The sequence below is a fragment of the Callospermophilus lateralis genome, chromosome 7 (genome assembly GCF_048772815.1).
Source record: "Callospermophilus lateralis isolate mCalLat2 chromosome 7, mCalLat2.hap1, whole genome shotgun sequence".
In the NCBI taxonomy this organism is placed as follows: Eukaryota; Metazoa; Chordata; class Mammalia; order Rodentia; family Sciuridae; genus Callospermophilus; species Callospermophilus lateralis.
This window is the reverse complement of record NC_135311.1, coordinates 24,174,857-24,186,154: the sequence shown is the minus strand read 5'-3', so window position 1 is coordinate 24,186,154 and position 11,298 is coordinate 24,174,857. Positions and strand designations below refer to the sequence as shown.

The 11,298-nt window shown below is 48.0% G+C and overlaps 1 protein-coding gene across 4 annotated transcripts in view; it reads right to left on the bottom strand.

Moving 5' to 3' along the window:
• Nucleotides 1-211: 211 nt before the first annotated feature.
• Nucleotides 212-11,298, bottom strand: part of Syt6 (synaptotagmin 6) — a 57,327-nt gene continuing 46,240 nt past the window's right edge. Inside the window, exons 5-7 of one of the 4 annotated variants that reach the window (XM_076861843.1) lie at nt 6,581-6,752; nt 5,276-5,426; nt 212-283 (exon numbers count right to left, since the gene is read on the bottom strand). In XM_076861843.1, the coding sequence (XP_076717958.1) occupies nt 212-283; nt 5,276-5,426; nt 6,581-6,752 (395 nt within the window). Of the gene's footprint in view, nt 284-2,010; nt 2,029-5,275; nt 5,427-6,580; nt 6,753-11,298 lie in introns of those variants that run through there. The other 3 variants (XM_076861846.1, XM_076861844.1, XM_076861845.1) reach the window with 3 other exon arrangements.

The window sequence follows — 11,298 nt, the reverse complement described above, 5'->3', positions numbered from 1 at the left end:
CACAAAAACATCACCTGGGAGACAGAAAAGACTAAGACAGATCTGACCACACGACAAGTGTCTCGGCCTTGACCTACACACAGGAGCAGTGAAGACTCTGGAGCGGCAGACGGCCACTGCGCACCGCGGTTGCACAACACTGCATTTAGACGGCTGAACAAGTGCGAAAAGAACGTTGCTGAGTCCCATTGGTGTGGCTTGGCCTCGCGGCTCATGGCGTCGGAGGTGGTTTTGGAGACGGGCATGAGCTTTCGCTGTCGAAGCTGGCAGCTCTGCCCTGCCACTGTGGGGAGGAGAAAAAGCGCCAGTTACTGATCGCCAAGGGAATTAACGTTGTAACTTCCAAAACTTAACTGGCCCATGCACTGAATTCACCTTCCCAGGCTTTTCAGTAAGCTTTCTTGAATTTTGCTGTCAGCCATGCAAAAACATAAGGAAAACAGCTTACAGCTTCTAGTTTGGAATACTTGATTAAAAATAAAAAAAAAAGAAAAGAAAAGAAAAAGAAAAAAGACTACTGCAGAAGTAACTTCGGCTCTCTTCACAATGTAGATTGTGTGTAGAGTGTGTGTGTGTGTGTGTGTGTGTGTGTGTGTGTGTGTGTTAATAAGGTGCTACCACTGGACCATTTCTGAGTGCTTCAGCCATTTTTCACACTGAAAATCAGATTATGTTAGCAGCAAAAGAGGCAGTCTGCAGAGTGTGGCATTACTGCCAAGAACCCACGATCATGAATTATTAGCAATTTGTCTGGGAGCTGTTAGTACAGCAAAAGGAAAAAGGAAAAAAGCCTGATATTGCTTTGGTCTTGGGCTCTCTTCTTTGGCCTTTTGTTTCCTACGAGCATTCACACCGGGCTTATGAAGCGGTAGGAGGTGTGAGGACAGGGACCCTTTCCCCTTTGGGCCCCTCCAAACCCTTTCTCCTCCCCAGCTCCCTGACTCCCAGATGGCCTCCTCTCAGCCTGGCTCTACCCCTCTGTGGAAGTGGGTGATGCAATGAGGTGTAATGGAGTGAAGGAGGGCTGAGGGAGAATGGACCTGGGCCTTGGGCCATTCAACCCTTCAGATGGAAAAGCCAGTCATAGCCGTAGCAATGTCTCCCAGGCAAGGATCGGACCGGACCCCATGAATATTCTTGACCTGTCTCGGGGTGGTGAAACTTCAGAGTGAGTCAGTGTCCCCTGCCCACTCGCCCTTTCGTGGGCTTAGGAGACCGAATACTCTCTTAATGCCTGTGAGACCCGACTCTAGGGAGGGTTTTTAGTAAGTGGTCAAGATGGTCTTCTGAACCTCAAGGGCAGCCTTGAACCTCCTTCTTCTCATGAGCTTAGGGGGTCTCCATTGTGGAGTGACAGGGCTGAGTAGAGGTTATAACCATGCATTTGGGGACCTCTGGAGGTGACTGGAGGAGGATACAGTTCCTTACTCAACATGGCTGTTTCTAGGCAGAGCTGAGCCATGCCAGGAAGACTAAGTGGGAAACTCACAAAGCTGAGGGGAGACCAGACCTAAGGCACTACCTCCACGACCCCAGACCTAGGGACAGTCTGCATTGTTCTTCTCTGAGCCCTGTTCTGCATGGGTTCCTTAGTGCTCCCTTTACAGGCCAACCTGAAGGTCTTTACAACTAACCAAGCACTGGACAGTCAGGTATCGATGGCCACCATTATATGACCTAGACCTGAGCAATCTCAGCACGTCAGAATGGACACAGGCTTAGGAGACCTTCCAGTCTAACCCTTTTGTTCTTGCAAATAAGAGAACAAAGACACAGGTAGTGTCAAGAGGTAGTCAGTTAGGGCAGAGCGAGACCTGAAACCAGGTCTCCTCACTCCCAACTGGGTGCTCTTTCCCCTTCATCCTACCTCTGTCTGAGCAGTGGCCACACTAGGGGAAGAAGGAGACACAAAATGTAATAAGAAACCTAACCTCCTTGGGTTCACACCAGGTACTTACTCCTAACTCCAGGTGGTAGTCTCTCTGCTTTGCAGCATCCACGTGAATGAAATCACAACCGAGGGTTTCCCTGGTGAAATAGTTTAGATAAATAAATGCCTGGTTGTTGAGCCCACTGTGACTTCTGACTCAAGGGTTTCTTAACCAGAAAGTGACAGAAGACGATCACTAATGCTTTCATTTAGCAGACCTTCATTTTAGGAGTTGGATTTTTTTTTTTTTCTTTTTTCCTGTTCCAACCTTTAATGTCAGTGAAAGGTACATTGTAATTATTGGCTTCTCCCCTGGGTGAGCCTGCTACTTAAACAATCTGATTGATAGGCCAGGTCAGAGGAGAAAACAGGAAATGGCTACACAGAATACCTTTTCCCCCTTATATAACAGCCCAAAGAATAGTCACACAGAGCATAATTGTTTATCCAGAACAAATGAAGAAGGAACACTGGCTCTCCTGCTAGTCCCTGATTTCGCCTATGAAGATAAACAAAGGGAGGAGATGAGGTTCATGGACAATGGAAAGGTGAATGATTCCCAGGCTTATGGAGATGGCTCTGAAATAGCGCAGAACCTGTCCCCTCCAGGCGGGGAACTTATTGTTCCAGGGGGAGGGTCTTTTGTTCTGAAAAGGATCACATTCCAGCAGAGATCTAAAATCTCTGGCAGATGATCTGAAGTTGGCCTTCCTGATAAAGCACCTTGGAGAAAGTCACTGGTCAACCAGGCCCTGTGTGTGGTGGGAGGGAAGGGGCTGGCGCTGCAGCTGGGGAAGGGCGCTCATTGTGGCTTAATGAATTTTTATTCATGAGAGAGCCCAGCAGGGAAAAAATACCTTTTCAGTTAATTTGTTTCCCCTCCTCCTTATTTTAAGCACCAAACCAGCACGTAAGTATGGTGTCCTCTGTTCTCATTAATAAAAAAAAAAAAAAGAAAGAAATGATCACAACACTTGAGGCTCTGCTGAGAAAGGTGCAAGATAAATATGGAGTGCTTACCGATACGATGCCATTTATCTTCCCAGGAGCTGGAGAAGATTTCTTTATGGATTATACAAATAGGAGATCTAAGTTTCAGGAACAAGGCTCTTGCTCAATGGCCAGAACAGAACCAAAAAGAAGGCAGAGTGGGAGCTCTCAAGGTGACTGAAAAGATGTCTGTCCAAGCTCGAGGCTATGTGAACCCCAGAGGTTTACTTAATATCAGCCTGGTGGGGTTTAGATGCATTTTCACAAAGATACTTAAAACCGTGGGTGCTAAAAGTGTCAGTGAAAATTCTATACAAATACATACTATTGCTATCCTAAGTTGCCGAGAAGAATGTCATTTTTTTTGCTTCTTTGTACAGAGAAATGATCAGCTGAGCAGAAAATGGTAGGATAGCAGGGGGTGGGAGGGGCAGTCTCGGGCGCACAGCGTGTGAGGTCAAGAAAAAAAAAATAGACCCAAAGGATCTGAATCAATTTATTCTCTTTTCGTTTTCCATATACTGTTACTTGCCTCTTACTGACTCATCAAATATTCATTTTCAAGGGCTTGATTCTACATTATCTTTCTTTCTTTTGTAGTCTGGACTAGTGAGTCAGAGTTCTCAAAGAAAACAGAATTTGGATTCAATTATTTGACTTAATTAGGTTGTATTCATTGTCATTCGGGGGCCAGTTCTGGCACCTGGGTGGTACCCTACACCCCTGCTCCAGCTGCTGCTCTGGCCAGTTACTTCTTTTGCCAAGGATAGACCCAGCCTGGTAAGCCTGATGGATTATGGTAATCACAGAGTGGAGGTGAGAAAGTCAGTCACAGTGCAACCTGTGGGCTCCTGGGCCCAGTGGTCGCTTAGGGTCAACGTTTCCCTAAAAAGCAAAGATGGGGAAGGGGGTTAGCTGCAAGGGGTCTGCTCCAGAGGTGTCTTAGCTGCATTCCGTGCCCTGCCCCTAAGCCACTCTAAACAGTTTAGTACGCTTATTCTATTTCTAAATATTTCCACAAGATGTGGGGGCCGGTTATCATGGCCACTTCCTGGGTTGAATCCACACTGCCTTTAGTGAGGGCCTAGATTGTCATCAGATTGCCTAGGTTCTGCCCAATAGCGCCCCCTGTGGCTGGTGGTGGGTACCTTACCCCCACTGCAGGGAGGCCCTCCAGGAAGAGAGGGGAGGGCTACCTTAGGGCAGCTGCAGACAGAGGGTCTGGCCTCATTAATGCTCCACAGCTGTGGGAAAATCAAGACAGAAACCCAAGGCCTCAACTGACAGGAACTTGGATCTATGCCTGAGTCCTTGATGCTGCCTTACAGGCCATAGGTCAGGAGCTTCACAAAGCACAGGCTACCTGGAGAGGTAAGCCAATGGGCCTGGCTCCTGGGAAGCCACCATCTCCCACGAGTTTCCTTGTGCCCAGTTCCCTCAGCTCCCAGACTCTCCTGGCATACTTCCTACTGCGGTAAAGCAGGTGGAAATGATCTATCCACCCTGAGAAGAAAAGGAAGCCGGCAGGTCCCCCGGGGTTTTTCCACGCCTACCTTTTCTATATCAGAGTCGTGGGAGTGGGTAACTGTTTTTAAGGTGAGTTTGCTTTTAAATTGAGGGATCAGAGGATGGAAGAGATAAAGCTTTAAATTTTTCCAATTTTGTACAGCTCTCTGGACTTAGTAGGGTTGAAGCCTGTTAAGATGAGAGAATAAACGCCCAGCTTTCTTGGATATACTGGATATTAAAAAACGAGCTTCCAGACTTGCCTGGTCACCCCCATATCCCAAGCCATTTGGGAAAAAAAGCAGGTCACCAGAGTGATAGATCAAAGGATCTTAAGTTGGTAGGGTCTGGTGGATGGAGATGGGGCATTACTCATTACATTACAGAGAGGAGGAATCTGTTCCATGGCCACATCTCCAGCCAGTCTGTGAAAACTGCCAAGTGACTGCCGGGCTTGAGCCCCAGGGAACTCACTGTTCCCACAGAGGTAGCACTTCTTGCCAAGTTCTGATCTCACCCCCTCGGGGCTCTCTCCTAAAGGACTCACTTGGCCCACCAGCTGGGTGAAGGCTTTTTAGGCCTGGCACAGTGGCCTGCTGGGAAGCCTTCTTCAAAGTTTTTATTTTCCATTAAGAACTCACTGTTGCTTTCAAACGGCTGACACCAGGGCTGTTTGCCAGGCAGCCTCCGCATTCTTTCCCCGTCTATGTGTTACACACTGGGTGAGAAGCATGTGGCCCCCATGCCCCCTTCCCACCAAAGGCTGAGGGAGGCGCAGCAGCCAACTGCCATTTTCCAGCCCACACAGCCATGCAGCAAACATGCCAGGGACCAGGTGACCTCACCCACCTCTTTGAAGGATTTCTTTACTTCCACCAAGGAGTGCCAGTGTGCGATGGGCTTCCGTGGGTATGCCAGCATCTCGTTCCAGTGGTCCCTGCCCAGACCTTCAGCATTGATCCCCACACGACAGACTCCTATGATCTCATTGTGACCCACTCTGAGGGAGAAGCATAGGTCCCAACATTGGCTATAAGACATGCTGTCAGAAAGGAAAGTCCCTCCAGATGCGACTCTGCCCAGTGCATCAAATTCTGAAACAGATGCCGGGGGTGGGGGGGGGGGCTCAGGATGTCAGCATCTGGGCGACTTTGCCTGGCCTCCTTAGGTGAGGGTTGGACACGGAGAGATGAACAAAAGGTTATAAACTTGTTTGGAATCTCAGGATCCAGTTGCAGGTGGCCCAACTCTGGAAACTGGGAGAGTTTGTCTCTTCCTTTATTTGACTTATCCAGCATACTACAGCCTCCCTGGAGACATCTTGGAAATAAATCAACCTGCTCTGAGCATCGTTTCTCCATGTCCCCAGGGGTGGGGTGTGATTGATTCACTCAGGAAGAACATGAATCATCACTCAAGTCTGTTCATGAAGCACCTAGTATGCCTGAGAACTTGAGCTAAAAAACCCAGGACAGAGGGTTTATTGCATGGTTTCTGCCTCCAGCTAAAGTAACATCTGGACAGAAGGGGTCCTGGGGGCTGGAGTAGTTGGAAAGTGTTTTTGAGCCAGTCTTGATGGGAAAGCAGGAGAAACAGTAGAGAAGAAATAAATTCAAGGAAGGGGAGGTCAGGTGGGATGGATATGCCGGGTCAAGATTATGGACAACAGGAGCCATTGATGGATCTTGAAAAGGGCAGGACCAGGAAGAAAGTGTCCAGGAAGGTGTGTCCTTAGTCTGTTTGCTGGATCGGGGAAGGGAGGAATGGAGGTTGAATAGCTGCTATCCTAGAGTGAGAGTGGTAGCAGTCACAGATGTGGAGAGGACAGAAAGGTATTCTAAAGGACACATGGTAGGTAGGACTTGGTGCCAGGTGGACCAATAAGAATGGTGAATTCAGGGGACGCTGACTGGTAAAGTTGCCTCATCAATGGAAACAGAGCAGCTGGGAGAAGAGGCTGGAGACTTTTGCTAAGGGGGAGCCTGCACTCTTTCTCAAACTCCTAGGCCCTTCTTAGATGCAGCCAGAGTGGAAGCCAATGGGCGTCTGAGATCTGAACCACAGGTCCAAGGTCAAGGAGCCCTATGCTGCATTGGAGTGTGTATGTGTGGGGGGAGGGGCAGGGGATCGTGTCCCTCTGGGACTGGAACCTACCGATCGTAATCCATCACTGAGATGAGCAGGCTGACTTGATCCATGTTTTCTGGGGGAATGTCAAAGATGATGGCCTCATTGTAGACAGGATTGAGAGTGTTCTTCTTTATGGTCGTTTTCTTCTTCTTCAGCCTCCGCCCATCACAAAGCAGGGACACTTTGACGTAGGGATCTGTGCCAATGGGGGCAGTGCAAAGGGAAGGGAATGTGTTCAACAGATGTCCTCAAACATCATTTGCAGCAGAGGGCACTGAAGCCCTAGACCTGCTGCTGCTCCTCAGATGGTATCGGTAGGTTGTTGAAATAATTAAACCACCTTGTATTTATGTAGCACACCTGTCTCCGAGGAGGCTCTGTGCTTAATAAACAGAATCTTTAGCTACCTCGGTATTCGTGGGAGACTGCCTAATGGGCTGTCACTAATAGGGAAGCCAGCCCCAATTCAGACAGGACACTTGCCCAGGGGTGTGCAGTTCCTAGCCCTGAATCTCAGTCCCACAATGGCTGGCTGGCTCAAAAGGCTGTTGAAGCTGACAAAAGCACTGTTTCTTTCACCTGTATGGAGTCTATGGAGTGTGTGTGTGTGTGTGTGTGTGTGTGTGTGTGTGTGTGTGTCTCTCTTCTCTTTGCCAACATTATTAACCAAAGGATAAAGAGGGTAAAAATAGAACTCAAAGATGGCCAAGAAAGAGCCACGTGTCAGAGTGCAATGAACAGCGACAATCGCAATGCCGTTCACGTCCTCCCCACCTGACAACATGATTCGGGGCCCCAGTGTCCCAATAATCTCATTGCCATTTGGCATCAAGAAGGAGGAAGTGGCCCTGCTTTCTGCTTCCCTGGGAGCCATTTCCTGCCAACTTCTGAACAGTGGAAGGGGAGGGAGCTTTGGCCAGGGGAGGGAATGAGGTGGTCTCCTGAGACTCAGGGCAGCTGGTTGACATTTCATTTCTCAGTGGGATCTTGGATGCTCTCCATCCTGCCAAGAGATGTCTTCTTTATTAAACTTCCATGTGCCTCCTGATCCTGTCTCTTTGTTCGTTTTCTGAATTAGGTATTTCAGGGTCATCACTCTACCCTGAAATTTTCTACTCACCCAAATGAAGTGACACCTATTGTGTCTCATAGCACAGGTGTCTTGGTCACCGTCATAATTAGTATTTATGTTGCACAGCTCAAGAAACAAGAGGGTGACTCACAGGTAATAATAGCTGTTGAGATGCTGATGTGCCAAGACACCTTTATGCCCAGAAGCCAGGGCTCATGTGAATCTGTCAGGAGGTGCTAGTCAAGGCAGCCGCTCCCTGGCTCTGCGATTCAGAGATGCACGGTTCTATCTCCTGGGCAGCCAAGACCCACTTGGCCCTCAGACTCCCTGGCTTCATTCAGGGGCAGATGAGGTGCATACCCATGGTGGGAAACTAGAGAAACTGCAGCATCCGACCAGAAGCTCTAAGCCTTAATGTTATTCTGTAGACATGTAAATAAGCTGCTGACTAACCAATGTGACAGTGGCAGCTGTGCCGTAACCACGGGGACACTTAAGTTTATGGAGGAACTGGGGAGACCATGAGGAATTCAATCAACCTGCTGTCTCTGAGTACACATTTGCAAGGGCCCCCTCTCAGAGGGATTTTCAGGAAACAGGGAGGAGAGGAATGAACCCGTAGGAGACACCATTCTGGCTCACGGGCTCCATTCTCCATGGACACGCCCTAGGACACTGCTCAGGTCCTAGCAAACTGGTGAGAAGAGCCGGCCCCAAGACCCGTCTTTAACACTCAACGTCTTAAGGAAGCGCATAGCTTTAGAAAGTGTCTTCAGGCATGAGTTTGCCCAAGTGCTGCCTCTTTCCTCTGTTGTACCTGATTTCATATACTCCCACTCAAGAACAAATGTTCATGTCACGAGGCTTGGAAAAATATAGGCAGAGCCACTTGTCCCACAGGCCGCTGGGCCAATGCCTCAGCACCCCTCCCCATCCCTACAAGGCATATCCAATTTATAATTCAGTGAACATATTTCCTCGCAGGAACCAACACTCTCACAAGGCTAAGCAGAGATGACTGTTCCCTAGGGTTCTCCTAGACAAAAGTTTATGGTGTCTGGTGGAATGCTGGCCTCTGGTGATATGTGAGGCCTGTTCCTCTCTGCAGCGGATTGAGGGGGCACAAAGACCAGCAGTGCATTTCAACCTCATTCTCACAGAAGCTACCAGAATCCAGCATTTGGAATGTGCTGGGCACTCTGCTAAGAGTTGTATACATATCAGGTTCCTTTAAACTTCATATCAACCCTATGAAATATTTATCATCAAATCTCCATTTCATCAATAGGAAAAGTGAGGCTTAGGGGGAATGAAGGAAATTGCTTTAGAATTGAAGCCAGGTCTGATTTTAAAGCTCACATTTTTGACCCCTTAGATTCTAAGCAGCGCAGAGCAGCTGTGGCACAGATGAGAGGGTTGACTCTCTTCCCCACCCGTTTGCAGCATGCTGGTCCTTATCATTATTTTGTACAATTTTAATTGCCATGGTCCTAGCAGAAGGGTTTAGAGAATTGATTCAGGGATTTTAGATCAAGAAAAACAGAAAGATCCTTGGTTTTAGAGGTCAATGCCATGTATGTCTGGAACAGGCAATTAATAAACTCCATTCACTCCCCGGATCAGTCCAACATCAAACTGATGTTGGATCGGCTAAAGGCAACGTCAAACTCATCCTTGAAAATAGGAAATCTAGTCTGAGAGGCCCCTGGCACCCACGCATGCACTGTGCCACCCTCGGGGCCAAGGTCCTCATAATACACACAAACACGTTCGCTCAGTAATCTGTATTTAATGAATGTTCTTATGTTCCATAAACTTACTTACATTGGTGAACAAAATAGACATCTCTGATGCAAAGAGGACCCCTACCTTTTCAGAATCCAGCTGAGATTTAATACCAGATTTCAAAACCCAGTAGAGAAGAGGGATAATTGTGAGAGGGATGTTAGAACTTGGCATAAAAATACCTCTCGCCCCAAACCCTCTGATCCGGAACAGTCTTTGTGATTACCTATGGCTTTACTACGAGCCCGCCCTCTCTCTCTCTCTTGCACATCACTTTAATTATACCAGAGAAGATAGTGTGAGGACCAGGACAGCAAAATCCTATTTCCCTCAGGAGCCCCGAGAGTCCTTAGTGAATTTCTGTCCCCAGCACACACTTATTTTGGTATTAAAATGAAATCGACATTGGCTGTATTTTGAGGGAAGCTGACTTACTGCTGCCTGAGAATTTTCTGCATGTCAGCAAAGGTTCCCTAAGCTCTTTACTGTGTCCTGATGTGTGTCAGCAGCTTTGGTGGATAGGGGAGGTTGGGGAATGGGGTCTCCTTGGGGGGGCTTCTGGCCTGGTGAAGGGTACCACAGAGACAACTGGAGGCTGAAGCAGAGGCTCCCAGAGATTCAAAGGTGCAGTAAATAAACCGGGTGCACATGCCCCTAATCCCAGGTACATGGGGAGACTGAGGCAAGAAGATCATAAATTGGAGGCCAGTCTCAGCAACTTAGAGAGACCCTGTTTCAAAATAAAAAATAAAAAGGGCTGGGGATGCAGCTCCATGGTAGAAAGCAACTGGGCTCAATTGCCAGTAGGAGAGATGGAAGAGGAGGTGCAGTAAATAAATGCAGGTTATACTGAGTTAATATTTCCTGACCACTCTTTCCTAAAACCTCAGTTTCTAGGCCTGATACCTCGTCTTCTTCCACCTTCACGAGGTTGCTCTTTGCCCCAGGTATTTTCAGCAGGACCTTCTCCCCTGTACGGCAAATGTGGTTATACCTCGGAGTCTTCTAGAGAATAATAATTAACGAACACAAAGGAAAACTTTTCCATACATTCCCAGCCAAGTTCAGAGTTGTCTCCTGAGTGGTTTTACACGGGTAACTGGAATCATTACAAGGGCCTCTTGGAGAGGGTCTAGGGAAACAAACTGAGACGTTCCCCCCATTTGCTGTCCTAAATGTCCAGATCGTTCTACAAGCCATTGAGCTTGAGCTGTTGTTGGGGAGGCTTTCTCTCTCTTACTCCTGGGGGCAATTCGAGCTGATGGAGAAGGAGGTTCCCAGGCCTCAAGCTGCTTCTTCGTTATCTCCAAGTGCAAATGCCTTCTACGACCACTTGTAGAATTAACTCCACACTTGTGGAATCATGGAGGATCAAGCCATGTCCAGCCTGCAGGTCTCTGCAGTTGTTCCAAACAAGCCTCTCCTGCGTTGCTGGCATGGCACGGTATTTCTACTCTGCTGGAGCTCAGCTCCCTTGGTGTTGAGGCTCAGGCTGGGAGCCCTGCAGGAAAAGCTCAGATAAAAATGCGCTTTGCTTTTCAGTGGATTTGCTCCTTTGACTCAGTACACAGGGCTGCTGCCCTAGGCCAGTGTGGGCCTGCAAACATTTGCACAAACTTGACAAAACCCTTCTTAAAGTCCTGGGGCCTCATATAAACTGTGAAGATTGTCTTTATTTTGTCTCCTATATATTTCCTTCGGATTCCCTCTCCTTCCTCTAAGAGAAAGAATGGTGGTAATGGCTCGTCTCTACTGAGTGCTCATGATGTGTCAGGCACAAGGCTAAATGTTTACGTGGATTAACTCACTTTTCAGATTAGGAAACTGCAATAATTTGGATCTTGAATGGCCCCTAAAGGCCAATTTGTTGATGGCTTGGTCCTCA